General features: G+C 42.3%; 2 protein-coding genes across 4 annotated transcripts in view; both read right to left on the bottom strand.

The window, feature by feature from the left end:
* Positions 1 to 1,867: 1,867 nt before the first annotated feature.
* On the bottom strand, positions 1,868 to 19,114 carry TTC38 (tetratricopeptide repeat domain 38). 3 transcript variants are annotated; one of them, XR_008483293.1, is made up of 15 exons: positions 18,958 to 18,983; positions 15,442 to 15,519; positions 14,908 to 14,989; positions 14,401 to 14,572; positions 13,280 to 13,453; positions 12,376 to 12,451; positions 11,211 to 11,330; positions 9,029 to 9,088; positions 7,954 to 7,992; positions 7,123 to 7,204; positions 6,160 to 6,325; positions 4,083 to 4,242; positions 3,735 to 3,808; positions 2,917 to 3,273; positions 1,868 to 1,905 (listed from the first exon to the last, which is right to left on the bottom strand). XR_008483293.1 is itself a non-coding variant. In XM_054281822.1 (14 exons), the coding sequence occupies exons 1-14, from the start codon at positions 19,092 to 19,094 to the stop codon at positions 3,180 to 3,182; spliced, it is 1,401 nt and encodes a 466-aa protein (XP_054137797.1). In that variant the 5' UTR covers positions 19,095 to 19,114; the 3' UTR covers positions 1,978 to 3,179. The 3 variants fall into 3 exon arrangements, 2 of the variants coding, with proteins under 2 accessions (XP_054137797.1, XP_054137796.1); XM_054281822.1 differs by lacking the exons at positions 1,868 to 1,905; positions 18,958 to 18,983 and adding an exon at positions 19,071 to 19,114 and having other exon boundaries at positions 1,978 to 3,273; XM_054281821.1 differs by lacking the exon at positions 1,868 to 1,905 and having other exon boundaries at positions 1,978 to 3,273.
* PPARA (peroxisome proliferator activated receptor alpha) overlaps positions 13,984 to 19,166 on the bottom strand; it is a 61,220-nt gene continuing 56,037 nt past the window's right edge. Inside the window, exon 8 of the transcript XR_008483292.1 lies at positions 13,984 to 13,995. The gene's annotated coding sequence lies outside the window, so the exon portion shown is untranslated. The remainder of the gene's footprint in view (positions 13,996 to 19,166) is intronic.

Here is a 19,166-nt window from a genome sequence, read left to right as displayed (position 1 = left end):
TTAGTAGCCAGAAATTCTTTTCAGTGCAGAACTCACCTGTTCTTGATCCTCTCAGCTATCATTATTATAAACAACTCAGTGTAGGTAATAATGACTTGAGTTTGTTTTCAAAGCACTGCTTGTTAATGCTGGTACGTGTTTTGAGTTAAAATGATAAACAAAAAAAGGAAAAGCATATTGTAAATCCATGTTGTTAGTTCTCGAGAATTTTCATCTGTACAATGGCAGATGGATCAGAAAGCTGTTGGATCAGATTCCTTATGGAAATGAGCAGTTACTTGCTGTAACCTACACAAAAGCAGAGCTCAGCTGAAACTGTGAAAGCCACCACATGTGAGTAAGCAGATACCAAAATGTGGTGGTTTGGCTGCAGATAATGGCACAAGGACACAAAGGCTGTGTTCCCATGAGCCAGGCTTTCCAGTGGGTGTGTCCACATAGCACAGTAGGACAGGAGAAATTCCTTAAGGATCATGGAGATGTTCTGTCCTGTTGGTGCAGTAATTTTCGTTTTCCAGATTAGAATGGGACCAAGAGAGACCAGTTAGGCTCTCCTGAGGCCAGTGGTAGAATTGCTGTCCCAAGGCACCGTCTGCATGTTCTGCTGCCCACTTGCGTGGGGCAGGGTGCTGACAAGTGAGGGTCCTCTTTTTGGTTTGGGGGTGATCCTGGGTCAGAAACCTCTGCAATTTCTACTGGATGTTAGCAGGGAGTCTGTAGGTGGATCAAACTGAAGGCCCTCTGTACAAAATGCCATATTCAGGCAGTTTTAGCTGTTCAGAGGGAAGCTGGGACTGAGGACAGAGGAGCAGTAATTTTTATTTCAGATAAGTTTTACAGAAAGCCAATAGCCTCTAAGGTTTTTGCATCTGTGATAGAAATCTGTCAATCACTCAAAGACAGCAAGTTCTTCCCAAGAATAACAGAAAAGATAAATCCAGAAAATCTTACTGAAATTACTTAAAGCTAAATGAAAACATGTGGTAAAGATTTTATCACTTTTAAAGATCTTTCTTTCTCTTATTTGCCTGTAGAATTCCTGAATTACTGAGCTTGTTGTATTTGCAAATAAAACCTGTGTTCAGGCACTTTCAGTGTGCAGTTTGTCTTTACATAAACATGGCAAGACTAAATATGCTGAGTGAACCAGCCCCTGCCTGCATTCCCTGTGTTCATTTGTTGTTTCTATATCAGGGAATTGCACACTTGGACTGCTGTGGTAGGGTGGGTGTTTAGCTAATTGCTAAGGAGAGAATATTTCTGTAAATGAACTTCCTAACTAGGAGATGTTTAATATTAAAGTGATGGGGTAGTTTGGTTAGATTTCATGTAATTAAACAGCTGCTCTGAGCAGTTAATGAAGTCCTAAGAAAAGGTAAAAGAATTAAGTGAGGTAGTGGCAGAACTGTTGGTTTTAAATCTCAAAATAGTGAGGTACTGAGAGGTTCTAGGGATGTACTTCTTTAATATGCAGATGAGTAACTTTGAAAGACTCTAAATCAGGCACCTGGAGAAAGCCCCATGCCTGGGTGGGGAGGGTGCCAGTGAGATGCTGACAGCTTAGGATCAGTCCAGAGCACCACACACAGAGTGAGGACACAGCAGTACAGGAACTGCAGAGCTGTTCATGGTCCAACCCACCCTGCAGCAGGGATGGATGCAGCTCTCTGGTGCACAAGGCTTTGGCTTTTCCATCAGAGGGCTGGACTGGGGGGGAGAGCTGCAGTCTGGGTAACTGAGCTGAAGGGGGAGAAAAGCTGGAAAATGCATACTCTGAATGCAGGAGGATGAGAGAGAAACAATGGTTCACCCACCTTGTGGCACCTCAGCCTCCTCCTAACGCTTGGGCTGTGACCTGTGCGAGCACAGATGCCGCTGCTCTCCACTGCTGCGTGCTTCTGGCCACTGTGGTGGAAACAAAGTGGGTGCACACTGCTACACATCCATGAAATTAGGCTGAAGAACACATTTAAAAGCTTCACACATGCAAAGAAGTCATGTACTTGCTTGCTTAACAAAGATCATCTTTGACTTTATTAAAGCAAAGCAGACAAAATTCTCAATCGTGTTCTATTGAAAGTAGAGCTGTCATTGATTACATTGATCACACTCTGCATAGCCAGCCAGAGCTTTCTCAGGCTTTTGTTCCTTTCAAAATTTGTTACATTCCTCTAGTAAAAAGTTACCTGTCTAAAGTCATTGTCTGAAGTGCACTTATTAAAAATAATAGTTAAAATCCACTAAGGTGTCCCAAGTGAGTCATCCCCACCATGGCTGAGCAGACAAGCTGTCTGCTGAAGAACAGCATGCTCACCAACCTGAACACCTGAAGGCAAGGAATGCAATCCCTTACATGGTTTTATTATTCTTCCTTTAAAAATAAGCTATTTCTGCATCAGGGGAGGATTGGGTAAAGCAAAATATCAGCAAAGCACTTCCACCTCTTGTTCCACGATGCAGGAACTCCAGGGGCAGTGCAGGGCCAGCTATGGAAGTGCCTTCTTAGGTCAAAAGGAAACTGCAGGACAAGGCTGCTGTGGGACATGGGGAAGAGCCTGAGCTGGACAGGAAGGAGGGGCAGGCCTGTGAGGCCAGGAGAGCTGGGAGAAAACTTTAACATTTTATGAGACAGAGTTTAAAAATGTACACCTGGAACGAGATCCTGAATGCAGACAGATCTGTGACTCCTGCCTGCATGGGCTGGAAGCTCAATATGGAATTCAGTTCATGCCTGTACTGGTTCTGGCCCTGCATCTTCCTATTAGCTTTATTTCAAAGCTCCCTTTGAATTACCTGAGCAGTTTAAATTCACATGTAGGGCAAGTTAACAAGCTGGGCCAAAGAAGGACTGGAACCCAGGCACCGTTACTGCACTGTGTACAATCAGAGCCAGAGGGAATGTTCAGGAAAACATACCAGAGCAGCAGTGCCTTTGGGATGCTCCAGAAAGCTTTGTCAGCAAGTTTTGCTTGCATTATCAGCAAGTTTTCTTCTTTCCTTGTGGAATCATCTAAGGCACAACCTCCAGAAATGCAACAGCTGTCTTTTTTTAAGGAAATAATTCTCAAATCTTTTAAGCTTGAGTACCTCCCTGAATTCCTTCACAGCACCCCTGCACTCCCTGCTCCCAGGCTTTGTGGAAAGCTCCTGGCTCTTCCAGCTGAAGCTGGAGGAAAGCCCTATGCCATGGAATGCACAGCTGCTGCCTTCCTGATCAGTCGCTCGGTCATTGGTGACTTGGGTCTCAGCAGGTCCCGTTCATGCAGGAGACACCTGGGAAAGGAGAGGCAGGAGGGTGAGCAGTGGGTGATAAATGTGGACTGTTCTGCTAAACAGGCTGTGCTTTGTGCTGAGGGGCAAGCACACGTGGCAGAGAACACCTCTGACCCCAGCAAAGCAGATGTCAGCAGTGGCACTGACTGCAGTTGCAGTTCACACATGGTCAACAGGCTATAGTTGAAGACAGAACCATTGGAAAATCCAGAACCATTGAAAATCAACTACCCTTGAACATACACAGATCATCCATCCAGGCTGAGAGAGTGGACTTTTGGAATTGGAAGCTATTGTACTTTTTATCCTGGTTAAATGTTGCTACATTTAACACAAAATTTTAGCCTGAAATTTAGTGGTTTGAATATATTCATTACTTCTTATTTTTAGAGTATATTCATTACTCCTTACTTTTAGCAACAGTGCTACTTCCACAAATATTTATCAGGGGAAATACTCACCTTGCAAGGTTTTGTTTGGCCTTTGATTTAGAATTTAAAGCAGCATGAATCAATAACAGGCTGAAAACATCTCTCTGGAAAAAAAACCAGGAAAATACCAACTAGTAAGTAATTTATAATGTATGGCTGGTTACAGTGTCTTGGTTACCAAACTATTAAATTCACAGGAAGGAAACAAATCAACATTAAAAATAAATAGCTAATCCTGCTAGTAAGTGTTTGCAAACAGGATTCAGTCACAAGCAGAGTTCAGCTTTTCAGTGTTTGACTGAATGAGGTAAGTGCTTCATGGTGGCTGCTGAGAAGGGACTGAGTCACATCAAAAAGTCTTTTCTGGATCTGCTTTACCTGAGCATCACTGCCTCCCACTTGGACGAGTTCGTAACGGATTGGGTAGAGCAGATCTACAGCTTTGTCACAATTCCCATTTTCAAACTCTACAAAAGCCTGGCACAGTGGCAGCCCCAAACGAGGAGCCAGGGAAAGCTGCTGGTCTTCATGAGGTGCTCTGTAGAATGAAAAAGCGGTTAACTTTTATAACAAAGTATAAATAGCCATATTTCAATGCCAGTCTGCCCCTGCCTGCAGACAGGTTATTTTTTGTTACTGTACAAAGCCTGATGTTTCAGGTACTTGACTTAGGTCATATCTTTTGGTGTGGTTATGCTACTTTCACCTTTTTGTTACTCATCCAGCAATCAGTTTTTATCCTCCTGAATACACCCACAAAAGGCACAAGCCCAACCCCTCCTAGTTCTGCAATAAACACTTTGGGCTGTAAGAAAACTGCAGTTTCTCTTGTGCTGACCCCACCAGAGCATCCTACTGCAAGTCCTTTGTCTGGCCACATGTGGCCACCAGTCCTTGCACACAGCTCCCAGCATGACCTTGCAAAGCCAGCTCCTTCCCACATCAGCGTTACAAAACTTCCTTTTCTTTCACTGGGCCAGCCTTCATTTTCCAGGAGGCAACACTGCCCTATGTGCTTATCATTCCTTAAACAAACTGTGGCATCCTAGAGAAATAAAAGCGCACAACAGCTTTGAAGCAGCTTCAGACAGTCAGTGAGGAAAATAATGGAACAATTTCTCATTTCTACATTTTGTCCAGCACTTCCACGGAAAGGAGCCTGTGACACAACCACCAGAGAGCGCCATGGGACACCCGACAAATTCCCAGCAACTTTCCATGGCTCAGGCCAGGCAAAAATCCGGGTGCAAGGCCAGATGTTTGTGCCCAGGGTGTAACACTGCTTTCTTAACACATACAAAACGCCTCTGGGCTATCATTTATATATTACACATTTGCAATAGATGTAAATTAATCCAATCATTAATACAGTCCCTTCAGCTCATCCAATCATTCAGCCTGCTTTCTCAAATAATGAAATGAAGCTTTATAATTTTTCAAATTGCAGCTAAAAATGTACACATGTATTATTAAGGCTGAAAGTAGATGAAAGGAAGCACTGGGCAAAAGAATAAATAGCTTATTTGAACATATGTTCATTAAAGCCTCTGGTGGACAGTTTTCTATACTTTATATATCCTGACATACTTACATAAATAATAGAATAAATAACAAAAAATATTTGCTGTTTTCTACTTTAGTTAAATGAGACATACTTAGGCTTGCTTTGAAAGTTATTTGTTTTGATAAGTATTACAAGTTACAGTATTCCTCAAAACTAAAAATAGTCAGGAACAAATAGTGACAATTTCAGGTTCTCCTTCCTTCTTTTTAAAGGCAAAGGAAGCAACAGATGCTTAAACAGAGGAAAAAAAGGGTGTCGTGGGGGGAAGAATTTTAATTTAAAGCATCTATATATCAACCCCTTAAAAAATAAACAAGGCAATTCACAGTCATTTAATACCTAAGGGAACACAAAACCTTCATTGTTTGGATGTAGTACTTTAGTATTCAACTTTTTCAAATAACTTAATTTGAAAGTGAAATATTCTAGATTATTACTATAGTAGTACTTGAAATCTAATTTCCTGGAGATGGACTTAACACCACATCAAAGAGTAGCCATTAGAACATCACTACCAACTAATGTTCTCTCATTAACCTTTTAAACTAGAGCAGAAAAGACCCACCACAGCCAGCTGACATATCCTGTAGAATGTTCTTATTAATATACTTTACTCCTTGTCTGTAACACAGCTTAGTGTGACCCCACTAAAAGGAAACAGACAGCAACTGCTCAGGTGGTGTCCATGACCTCAAACACAAAAGATTTCTGCTCAACATGAGGAACCCCTCTAGACATTAACTCAATAAATAGACAATAATTTGGATCTCCTAACTGGAGACATGCTAAGGCAGGGAGGAGCATGTTGGAGCTTCAGCAAGCCAGAGACATCACTGCCCTGAAGCTCAGAGGGCTTTTCACTGAGCCCAGTGCAGGAATTGCATTGCTTACCTGGCAAGTTCCTGTAGAGTTGTTAAAAGCTCCTCAGTAGTTTTGTGGTCTTTGGCTCCAAGGAAAGACATCAAGTAGTGCACATCATTGAACAGAAGAATGTGATCCTTGGTGTGCTTCTTTGTAACCCCAAGCAGATCATTCCACCTGTCCCCAAGCTTTACACCTAAGAGTATAAAATACTTCTCTCAATAACATTGCCACATGAGAAGGTACAACTCTGCAATTACTGTCAGCCACTCAGCATAAAATGCATTCCCACTGAACTCAACATTTCCTGATGTAGCAAAATGTATGCAGCAATAATGCTCAGCAGCAGTCCGCCTTATGTGGGCCAAGAGTTTCTTGACTGTCAGGAGTTTAAAGGTATTATTTTAGTCTGCATTGTGTGAGCTTCTGGCTTTATTATGAGATTGCTCATAATGTTTTGGAGGTGCTGTTCACCATGAGCCATCTGTAGGAATCACAAGGCAGAGTGAGAAGAAGGATTTAATAAAAACCCCAATACATCATTAGTGTTTTAGCAGAACAGTGTGAAATACTGTCTGCCCATCATGTCCCTGCCATGCATCCCAGTCTATAAACACTGACTTAAAAGGGGAAATGCCACTGAGTGAGGGGAGTACAAAAGCCAGAGGATGATACACCCATACTATTTCAATCAGGATCAAAACAGAAAAAGAAAGGATGTGACTGGAAATTTACATCCAGAAAGTGCTATGGGTTTTTAGAGGCTTATGCACTGGAGTTGTTATGCCATGCTGGCATGGAAAATGGAAGCTCTTAGGAAGAGTAAAACTTATGGAAATTATTAAAAACTTCACATTGATGCTTTTCTCAAGTTTCGTCTGGAACACTGATCAAACTTGCTGTGTAATTATATTGAAATAGTTCCCCAACATGAATGGCAGGGGAAGGGAAAAAGAGAAAGTTATAAAAAAGAATGGCCAGAGGATATCCTACCTTCCAGATGGAGCCTGTACAGCATTGAACAGTTATCAACTATATCCAGGATGCTGCCACTTGCCAGGCACACAGGAGCAATCTGTAATCACAAGTACTCATAGGATGGCCAAGTGATGCACTAGTGGAATCTTCCTCAGATTATCAAACTTATTTTTACAGTTCTAAATTAATTTTATCCTTCTATTAATTCAAAATTACTTGTTTTGTAATAGTCCTATTTCCATTTTTCTTCAATAAAGGAATTTGCAATGACAGAAACTTACATGGTTTACATGTGTTGTTTTTCTCAGTAAATATGAAGAGTCACCACAGTATTTTATTTTTCCAAAATTCTGCCACAAATATTACTTCACTGGATCAATGTTAGCAGATAGAAAGCTGCCCAGCAACCTTCTTATTGCAGTATTTATTTTTACAGTCCTTACAAAGATGTGCTATGTTATCTAAATTGATACTGCTGATTTACAAACATTGTTTTGAAATCCAGTTGACTTTGTACCTAACATGCAAAACCAGTTCTTTGTAAAGGTGACTTGACTAATTTACCTTTGAAAGGTATGAATAAGAAACATGGACAGAATGGAAATCAGTACCACTGCAGCCCTTTTAAGCATTCAAACTATGTAACACTCAATCCTTGGGGCATTTTCCCCAGAAGTGCTGGGAAGCTGTTTCCCTAAAAGCCTGTGGTAACAGATGTAAACAATATTTATACACAGATCATGCACTGTGATAGGTTTCAATGTCACACAGCAGGAAGAAATCACACATCATCATCACATCATGATCTTGCATGACCTCAGTAAAGATAAAAAGGCCCCTACTCACATGCTTGTCATAAATTGTCAAAGCAGCTTCATATTCCCCCTGGAAAAGCAAAGGAGGACTGTGGGTTAATGTGCAGACACAGCACCCAGACACAAACACATTAACAGACACCAGAACAGCTCCTCAGGACTGCCTGATCAAAACCAACCAAGCCAAAGAAACCTTGAGGCATTCAAAGCAGAAAAACCTGGATTTAATAGGCAAAATGATCAGTGTGTTGAGGTTCCATCTAAGAAGAAGCACCAATACTGGCACAAGTTGAGCAAGGAGGAGAAATATGGAGATATTGCCTCTCATTCTAATGTTCTTTTCATAGATGTTTGCAAAAATCAGTGCATCCCACGGTGTATGCAAAGAGATGGGGAAAAATGGTTTTAAGCAGCCTTCAAAAAAGTTAGGTAGATAGGAAGTGACAAAATAAATAAACTATTGGATTCTTGTTGAGAATTATGTTCCTCCTGTATTACTCTGCCTTCTGGCCAAAGGATGCTGCCTTCTCAGGGATGCCACATTTATCTCCCTATTAAGCTGAGCCCCACAAGTGCTAAGCATTAAATCCAAGGAAATTTTGACAGGCTGGGTAAAATTTCAACCATTTTTAAAGGCTTTCAATAGTAAGAATTAGTAACAACAATTAATAGCATTGGCAACCCAATTTAGAGTTTATGGCCTCTTTTTTTATAGTCAGCAAATTTTTGAGCCAGAAAATGAGTACTGAATTTGCTAAGAATTTTGTTAATTTTTGTCTCAAAATTAGAGATCTGTGTTCATCTTGCTATCAAATTACTGTGCTAAATGTAATTAGTGAGACTACTGGATCTTCAAACACGCAATAATTTCACAGCAATATTTCAACATTCATAGAAAGATCCTGAAAGTGCTGACCAATGCAATTAAAATTCTCAGAATAACAGTAATAAAGAACTATGCCACTTTGCAAATATAGAATTGTGCTATTTTATAAAAACATCCCTTCAAACAGCTGACCCCCCCAAGCAAATGTTAGTTCTGCCTTTTAAAGAGCTTTAGATAACCTATCTAGACCATAAAGCACATGTATGAAAATATCTCATACCTTTTCAATGTAGTATAAAGCCCAGTGCCAGTAATTATGGCAAGCAAGCATATCACTGCTCTAGAGAGAAAGAAAAAATATTTACAAATTAACTCCCCTTTCCAAGTTATCTAGTCAGATTTCTGTTTCCTCCTTCAGGAAGACTGAGTACTTCAGGAGACACAAAAGAGACAAGAAATTTAAATCAGCTGCCAGGACACTTTCTCATTTGGTACACTTACAGCTATTCAGGGCAACATCTCAAACCCAAGGTTCCCCCACATCATTTAAGAGTTTCACTTGGATGCCTCAGAATTCATTTTTCTTCAGCACCCTTTTAAAAAAAGATATTTAATCCATATCTCTAAGAAGAGTAAGATTTGTCTCATCTAAAATTTAGCCATCTTGTCTGAAATAACCTGGCCAGATAGTGGAGAGAGGAGGATATGGAGGCCTTATGAGGGCCATTCATCCCAGCCATGTAGAACCTACCTCAGACAAAGAGGAATCACTTTTAAACAAGGTTTACTACAGGCTACAGAAGCTGCAAGAGATGCCAAACACACTGGCAGCTCATCAGGTGAGATGAATTTTTGCTGAACTGCCCCAATTTCACACTGTCCTTTTCCAGCAGGCACCAGAACTTCAAATCCCCTTCCCCAGCCTGCAGCTCAAGGCAATTGCAGCTCATTTTTGTGAATGCATTAAAAACAGACAAATGTAGTTCCATAATCCTTTGGTGAAAATTAAAATACCAGAAAGGTTCACCCCTCTCCTCCCACTCTCTCCTGGTTCTGTAGTTAAACTTAATGGTCTCACAAGTGGAAAAATCATCTTTATTGTCATACTGACAACTGTAACAAGCACTTTCAGGAAGCACAAAGGTAAAGGTTCCCAATAAATGTCAGGGCTTCTAAGATAAACATTCTGGTAATCTTTGCTTGTTTAATATTAAATCATAAACCAAACCCAAGCAACAGAAGCAGTTATGTGCTTGGCATAAACACTGCTAATATCAAGTTGAATATCATACTGCCATTTCAAATGTCACACAAACAAGATCATGGAATTACCTGAATAAATAAAGCAAAACCTTTTCCCTGCTGCTAAATCTGAGTTCTAAAAAAGATTAAACTGCTAGAGACAAGTGGGCTTGCACTTGATTTTGGATAAAAGAGTAAGACTCTTTTGGATATTTAGATAAAAGAGTAAGAATCACAGAGACATGCAATTATTTTAAGAACCAAGAGTTAAAAAAAAATTATCCAAAAATCACTGATTGGGCTTTTTAAGGCATCACCCAAACTGTCAATCACTTTTTCATTAAAACTTCTTTTAACATATTAAAAGAAAAAATGCTTTCTGGTGTGAACTTCAAGCAAGAGTTTTCTGTCTGCACTTCCAAGCCCAGTACCTGCATGCTTAACTTAAAAAATAAAACAAGCACAAACCCAGCCTTTCTAGTCCCACTATCCAGTCCTGCTCTTGGTGTGAGATGGGACAGTCAGCTCAGATGACTCTAAAATAGACTCTTGTGGGTTCTAGCAAAGGCAAACCTCACAGCTCTCAATATAACAGACTTAATCACTGGGTAAATGCTATCAAACACAAAATAAAACCTAATTTACAGCAAAGGACCACATAACAGACTAATTAACCTGTTCAATACTCTGAAAGATGGTATCAAACATGTTGGATTTATAAAGGTAACTGACACACTAGAAAGTAATTAGTACATTAGAAAATACATAAGAGCATAATTTCTCTTTTCTTTGTTCTTAAAATCCCCTCCCCATTACTAGAAGCAAACAAGTATTTTAGTGTTTTGAAACAGTTGATTTGACTGTGTCATTTTTCATCTCATCTTAGGTCCCATGAGGAGATTTAGCCAGGTCCTTCAAATGACTGTCTGTGCTTACTTCAGCCTAAGTACAAAGCCTGTGAAAGAATCAGTGGTCACTTTGGTTTTATAACCACAAACAGATCACAAATAGGGACAGTCATGTCCCTCATGACGCCACTTCTTCCTTCCTCTTGCTTAAAAGCTGCATGGAGAGTAGCAGCACCTCAAAGGAGGATTTCCTCTAATGTGCAAACTCTGCATTGATTGTAACAGGGCTGCAGGCCTGACTCAAGAACTTGGCTGCAGGAATTAAAGAAAACCTAAGAACAGCTTCCTCAGAGATGCCACAAAAACATTTACCTTCCAGTTCTTTTCTGTCTCCTCCATGAATTTTAAGCCTTTCTCCACCTCTGCTTTCATTTCATTTACATGAGCTATGGTATGGACAGACCACGCATCTGTCTGATTTATAGCCAAAGCCTGTGAGAGAAAAACAGGAAAACACAATGAGCCTTACAAACTTGCAAATGCAGACATTTGTCACTGCTTATCTAGAAACAAGAGACTACTTTTTACTTGCTGCATGTTAAGTACATCCTTGTACCACTCCAACTAACCACAGCCCACAAGTCTGATTTGGACAGAAAAGGAAGAGAATGTTTCTTGGCTGACTTCACTTCCCAACTTCTGCTGCAGGGAGATCACCTGCAAAACACTTTAAAACACAGGCTGTGATGATGACTGTGAAATGACATCTATTTCACAGACATGCAGCAATGAAAGAACTGCAGGCACAATATATTCCATTATATAGTGCCTTGCAGATAACTATTTCTTTTCCAAAAATGGCCAATTGCTCTTCCTTGGCCCAAAACTCCCACTAGGCTTTTTGCATGTTGCAAAGTTTGTCATGAACCTAGTAAAGGTCAAATTTTAGGGTTTAGTCTCTGTTTTCACTTTCAGCAATTTGATGTACCAGAAGTTTTGCCAAGAACACCCATTAGAGATTCATTGTGTCTGAGACTCCCGGAGGACAGGGATAATCCTGAGGACTGGAGAAAGTGTAATTACTATCTTCATAGAAAGGAAACAGGCTGGCTGACACTGATCCCCAGGAACATTGTTACAGTTAATTGTTCAACAACCCAGGAACAAGCATCTGGGAAAACAAAAGGGAGCAGGAAGCCAAACAGGAGTGATTATGTCAAAACAATCCAACATTCCTTAATAGGAGCAAACAGGCAATTACACATGTGGGAAGCAGCAGGTGGCTGATATGTGGATTTTATAGGGGAGTTCTGACCCCACGTGACAGGGCAGGCTCATAAGCAATGAGGGGAATGCAGTCCATGAAACTGCCTTGGTGGGGCAGAGATGAGAGAAGGGTCATCAACAAGCCTCACAAAGGTCTGTGAGCATTTCCATGTGAGCTGTATCTCTCTGCTGCTTTGACCAACAGCTGGCAGGAACCAACACCCTGTGTGAGAATCCTCAAGCCTTGCAGCACCAACAGCAGGCAGTTTACCTCATGGGCAACCTTCTCAGCACGGTCATAAAGGTTTGTTTCCACAAGTCCAAAAGAGTAGTAGCCCTTCACATAGCTAACAGAAGGGGGGAAAAGAACACATCATCCATTTATAACAAGGTTTAGTCCAGGACTGAAAAAACACACTAGAAAGAGCATTTAACTCAAAAAAGTCCTTGCAGAGCAATTTACAAGGGTTCAAGCTCACAGGATACAGAACTACCAAGCTAATTCTCAGGGGAAATGAGTGACCCTAAGACACCAGTATGGCAAACAGTGACAAGATGCACATCAGAATGGACATTTCCATCTCTGGATGAGATGGAATCACCAGCTACACAGAACCAGCTGCTGATCTCCAAAACAGCTGTAAGATGCAGAATTCAAAGGCTAGAAGTGAGACACTGCTGTCACCAAAGCTATCTGAGCATCTCCAAGGTAATCTACATTTTCCCCAGTGCCCACAAAACACCAGGAGGGTACTTTTACATGAAGTGGCCCTTTAAAACTGGTTGTAAATCATCCAATTAAGCCATAAAAATAAAGAAAAATTAGGGATGTTATGTGTACCTTATTGATTTAATGGATCAAGATGAATAGTATTTTTTTGGAAGAAATGAAGAAATTTTACCACTGTTCTGGGTAGGGACATGATTTTATCCTATGTATTACACACCATGTGTTATATTTGACAGCTCACTTAGGAAAAATCCCTCCCCAACAGTGTCAAGAGGGATACTCGATACATGTTCTATCCATAGTCCAATTTGATTAACTTCCAGACTCTTGATTTTTGTCTGCATGTCTTGTTTCCAAAAGATCTGAACTTGTAAATCTGAACTTAAAAACCACATAGTCCTTGCACACCAGGTAAAGAGGAATTTCCAAGTGAAGCTTGACTCACCTACTCAGGGGAACATCAGGAGTCCAGAAAGGATAAACACGAGCAACAGAATCTCTCATCTGGCGTTGGTACCCCAGGTAGAAATAAGTGTCATGGGAAAACTTGAGGGCTAGCAGGTCAGTGGGGTGGCTCTGCAGAATCTGCTCCCACAGCTCACAAGCTTTTGGAAGTTGGCTAGAAATCAAAAAATTATTTCCATCACTGAAAAAGGCACACATGCCTGCCCCTACTGTTAGTCCTGAACTCAAACTATGCTGAAAAACAGAAAATTCAGCACCAAATGACTTCTTGTCTTCCTTGAAGGAATTCTTTAGTCTTTTCTAAGATAATAATAGGATTATCTTCATTTGGCACCTTCTGAGAAATCTTATGAAAGAAATTGTGTTGGGTTACACCAAATCACTGTAACACACAAGGAAAATGAAACAAGCTTAAGCCATAAACCTAAAACTTTTCCTCCAGGGCTGAATAGAAGGACCCACCATAATTAATGGAACTTTGTATGTATAAAGACACCTTCCCTCTCCTTTGCAGGAATCAAACCCAGTGGCAGGGCCCCAGTAGCTTACTCATTCCCTTTGCTGAGATGTGAGGCAAACCCATGCTTGCCCAATTGTTTGGCAAACAAATAATGAGAGTGAATCATTAGGCCATATGTTCTGCAGTTCATACAGATTTATCATATGGAATGAAGCAGTGTGCCCCTACAGCACACACTGTGACACTCTTATCTCCCTGTTTTACAAGGAAATAGATTTTGACATAGGGAGACAAGAGAGAGAAGCCTGTAATTTTCTGTCTGTGCACCTGAGTCTCTACCCTGCTGTAGCCAAATACTTCATTTCCTAATTCTACACTGATGGATCTGTTGCACATTTTAAACTTGAAGTGCTCAATGCTAGGCAGTGGTGGCAATAGAGCACTTCCTACAGTGCTGCTCCCCAGCTAGACATGGCACTTGTGGGGCAGAGAGAAATTCAGGGACAATCTGCGACACCCCGTCCTGATCCTCTGCCAGAGGTCAGCTACCATGACACAGCACCACTGCCAGCCTTCAGCTCTGCCTGCAGCAGACACAGGAACTGTTCCCAGTCCCCTGAGCAGGGTGACACAGGACTCACCCCCTGGCAAACACGTCCAGCGCTGACACGTGGAGCCTCTCCCTCTCTGTCAGCGGCTGTGCCTTGGAAAGTGCCACCATGGCTGTCACGGCGCTGCCCAGCTCCCTGTCGAGCCTCACGCTCCTTCCAGTGCCAATCAGCTCCAAGCCATTGGCAAGGACGTGTCCCATGGCTGCAGGAAACAGCACAGCACCAGCTGAGCCCACAGCACAGCCTTCAGCTCCACAAACACCACAGCAGCTGAGCACTTTCAATACAACTCACTTGTGGACACAGGGGTCCAGGAAGCCTCCCAAGCCTAAAGTTCTCAGAAGGTTTTTATGACAGCCACTCAAATATTGTGTGAAATGAAAGGAAAAAAACACCACACAAAAGCATTCTCCCTGCTTACATTCTGAAGTTTTACAGAATTGTATAAATTATCACCTTGCCCTTGCATAAACAAAGTCAGTTAAATACCAAGACAACAGGCATCAACCCATGCTCTGAATTAAAGGTTATACTCACTAAAGTTTGGATCTGCTGCTTTTAGCTTGGAGAGACATCCTTCAATACCTCCAAGGCTCTCATTATTGGTCCAAGTTGCATACTGTAAGAGAGACAGAGCAAGACAGGGTGGAGAAATCCTCTATGATAAGGAGGATTTTTTCTTTTTGTTCTCACCGACACTCAAAATTCAAAAGCAGGGCAAATGACTAAAAGACAAATGTTGCATTTGGGAAGGTTTAGTGTAGTATAAAACCAGAAAAACTGGGGTTTAATTTAATTCAGTCACCAGCAGAACCAATTACCCTGGAGTTCTGCAGGGCTTTTGGCTGATTTGTTGGTGTCAAGTGGAATGAGCTCACTGCTGAGGTTTTCACCACGGCTGCAGCACCTGGTACAGCCCTCTGCTAAAAGGGTTTCCTGCAGCCAGCTAAAGGCTGAACTCCTGTGGTGGCCTCATTTTGAGGCTCTCCCAGCTGATAAGAAATCTAAATATCAGCTGCAGTAAAGAGTGTTCCATGCATGAATCCCTTCAAATCCCATTTTCAGTCATACCTGTGTGAGCACAGCATCAAAGAGCTTACAGGCTTCATTGCTGCTCGTGGACAGGACAAGTCCAGCATCCTGCCAGGCCTGCACAACAAACAAACACAAACGTGCTCCTGTTACACCCTCATCTTCCTGACACTGACACATGTTCACATTGATGCTGTTCTGGTATATTCATCAGCTGTGCACTTTTAAACAGAAAAGTTGGAAATACAGTGTGAGGCAGAAACAAACCTTTTGTTCAGTTGCAGTTACATTAAGATTCAATTATTTGGAGATAAAGAAGCCAACAATTCCCAAGAAAATCAAACAGGTTGCCCAGCCCATAATGACAGCACCATTCTGAACTCATTAGAGCTGCTGGTGAGTTCCTCTGCTACAGGCACACCTTGTGTGAAGCAGAGACATGGTAAAATAAAACCCTGTTCTCCTATAATCTATAAATCTGTAATCTTCTTCAAACAATAATGTTCTTCTGAATCAACCTGCAGACCAAACAGCCTGGCAGAGCAAATCCACTCAGTCTCTGGAGTTAACCAACTGCAAATTTGGATCACATTTATACACAAGCCTAACAACAACAGGAACATGGGAAATGGATAAAGCTAAAAAGCAAAACAGAATTGGGCTGCCAATTTCTAGCAACATAACATGACTGAGGCACAACATCTCCTGGCTGGCTGCTGGCAAGTGAGCAGGGTTCATTTGAGAAGCTGCCCCAATCACTTCAGCATTACTTTAATGCAGTACATAGAACATGGAGGATAGACAACTACTATAGAAACAGACCTGGGGCAAGCTAATTCAGACTTCTCCTAACGGAGCTTAGTCCTTCCTGATGCTGCAAGAATTCAGCTCTTCTCATTTTACACTTTAAAGCATTTCCTAGCTATAATAATCTGTCAAAATTTTTAAGTAACCAGGCAAAGTCAACTTTGTTAACATATCCTAAAGCTTTCCCACTGTGATTGGATTAAAGGCTCACATTCCAACAGCTAAAGCAATTGAGTCTTCAAATTACATGCCTGAAAGACTAGACCTGAATCTAAAATTACACATTTTCTTTACAATTCATCCTGTATCCATGATACTGAAACAGGCTGGAATAAACTTCCTAACACAATCTGAAGCACTAGGAAGCAAGCATTTGTTATCTGCACAGGACACACTGTCTTTGTTCTGTGGGTGTGGTGAGACTTTGCAACAAGGTCTTTCTTTATCCATCATAATCATACATATTTATTAATACATGCTTCTTATCTAATACACAGAACTGATTCCTAGAATGAATTTGCATGCATCTTCCTCCTATTGGAAGTTATTTTCTGGCCCTGGAGAGTCATAAAAAGGGGTCTCTGGTGGACATATTTACAGAATGCTTTGATATTAAAAGTGACCTTTCCTTGAACTTTTTCTTTGGACATGTGCTGCTGTTTCTGTGTTACACAACTTGCCAAAAAAAACCACTGCAATCCTTCTTATCTGTTTCTCTGTTTCTCCATGGGTTCCAGCCATGTTTATAATCCTGTGTGCATACCTTTAAACCTTTATTTTATATATATATATATATATATATATGTGCATATACATTTATTCATAAATATACTTTATAGGTTTATGTATACGTATATAAACCTTTATCTTTTATATTTATTTATTTATTTATAAATATACCTTTATATGTTTATATATACCTATATAAACCTTTATCTTTTTTATATATATATATATATATATATATATATCCCGTTTTCTCTTTTTGCCAGTTAGTCCTTAAGCTCTGTTCAGCAACCTCAGGGGAGCTGAAAATTTTTATTCTCTATGTCATTTATCATCCAGAAAAAGAATAAAGAGAAAATCCAAGCAGGTAGCAAGGTTAGGCTTGCTGCTTACTGGCTGTGTTCCATGGTGCCCTGCAAAGTAGGCCAGGAGCCACCCTCAGCATCAGTCATCAAAAACAAGCTTTGTTTGGAGCAGGACTCTGCATCACTGCCTGTTTCACTGTTTTACACAACAGCCTGAGGTGCTTGCCAAGCAGAAAATGATGTCCCATTCTGAGGGGACTTGATGCTGATTCACAAGCATGGAGAAGTCTGTATGTGAGCACCAGAACAAACCAGCAGAACAAGGGTTAGTGGAAAATGTGTCTGCCTCTATCTCTAAGGACAGTGCTGATCTAGCTGAGGTATGTGCTATTACCAGCCCCTCTGGAAAGACTCTGTCCTGCTATGGCTGCAGTCCACCTGACTCACTCCTCACTGGAAAACTCCCACTCTGGCAACAGGAGAATGGCAGCAAGACTGTGTCACATCAGGGATGCCACTACTCTGTGCCACTACCAGCACATCAGGACAATGGGCTACAGGGAAGAACCACCCCACAGCAGCTTCTGGCTCCTAGGAGATGTAAAAGATGTGCTCCAAGCCTAATCTGTCATTGCCAACTGAGAGCTGAAGAATTACTGGAACCACAGAAAAGGCAGCACCCCTTGTCCCCTAGGACATACATAAGGGGTCCTGCCCAAACAACTCAGGTCCTGGGGCTTCTCTCTAGTGAGGTTTCAGACTGTGACTGAAGAAATCCAGGAGGGAGTGTGAGTGGGCAAATATCAGCCTCAAGAGTCTGTAAGGCTCATCAGCTCCCCTTCCCACAGAGGCTGCCTTTGGGTTCTCTTATACTGACCTCCCACAGCCCTCTCTCTAACTCTGAGAGCCATGGCCTTTACTCTCCTCACTGCTTCTTGGTGAGACCAAAGCCTTGCCCTTTCCCCTGCTCTAAGATTAGAGTTCAGTCATGAGATCTGGTGACTGTTTATTTGTATTTTCTCCTCTGCTAGAATCTTAGCTGGCTCTGAGAATTGTGCTCTCCGTGGGCTGCAGTTGGCACCTGCTGAACTCCTTGCGTGACAGATCCCCAAAGCTCTGTCAGTCACGCACCTGTCTCACGCAATCTTCGAGACTTTGTTTTAACCTGCCACTGCCCTAATTAACTAAAACACAACCATAAAAGGAGTTTATCAGAAAGAGAGCATTCAAATTACTTAATCAGTAAGCAGCTCCCGCAGGTTGCACCCTTTGACCCGCGGCTGATTTAGAGTTAATCGAAGGCCTGACTCGCTTCTGAGGCCCACGGAGGGGGCAGGTGGGTGCCGTGGGAACAAGACCCAGAAATGCTCACACATGGCTCTGCTTCCCCGGTAGAAGAGATGAGTGCAGCGACCCTTCTTCCCCTTTTCCAGATCCCAACAGCAGTTCCCTCCTCCGAAACCCACCGGAGTGTATGAGGCTGAGCTCCAGCCACAGCGAGCCTGCCCGCCGGCAGCCTCCGAGACCCCACGGAGGCGCCCGCCGCCCGTGGGCGCAGGGCACGGGCAGGACCGAGCCGCGCTGGCTCGGCGCCTCAGCGGTGCCGCTCCCCCGCAGCCCCTCAGCCCTGCCCTCACCTTGCAGCCCCTCAGCCCTGCCCTCACCATGGAGCCCCTCATCCCAGCCCTCACCTTGCAGTCCCCAGCCCTGCGCTCACCTTGCAGTCCCTCAGCGCAGCCATGGTCTCCCCGCAATCCCGAGCCCTGCGCTCACCTTGCAGTCCCTCAGCGCAGCCATGGTCGCCCCGCAGCTCCCCAGCCCTGCGCTCACCTTGCAGTCCCTCAGCGCAGCCATGGTCCCTGGGCAATTTCGCCGCTCCGCTGCTCTGACGCGGCGGGGGCGGGGCCGCCAGCGGCGCGAGCGGCG

Source organism: Melozone crissalis, unplaced genomic scaffold (assembly GCF_028551555.1).
Source record: "Melozone crissalis strain CALT ecotype California unplaced genomic scaffold, PUWL_Pcris_2 ptg000033l_1, whole genome shotgun sequence".
NCBI classification, from domain to species: Eukaryota; Metazoa; Chordata; class Aves; order Passeriformes; family Passerellidae; genus Melozone; species Melozone crissalis.
The sequence above is the reverse complement of the archived record's forward strand: the minus strand, read 5'-3'. Positions and strand labels throughout refer to the sequence as shown.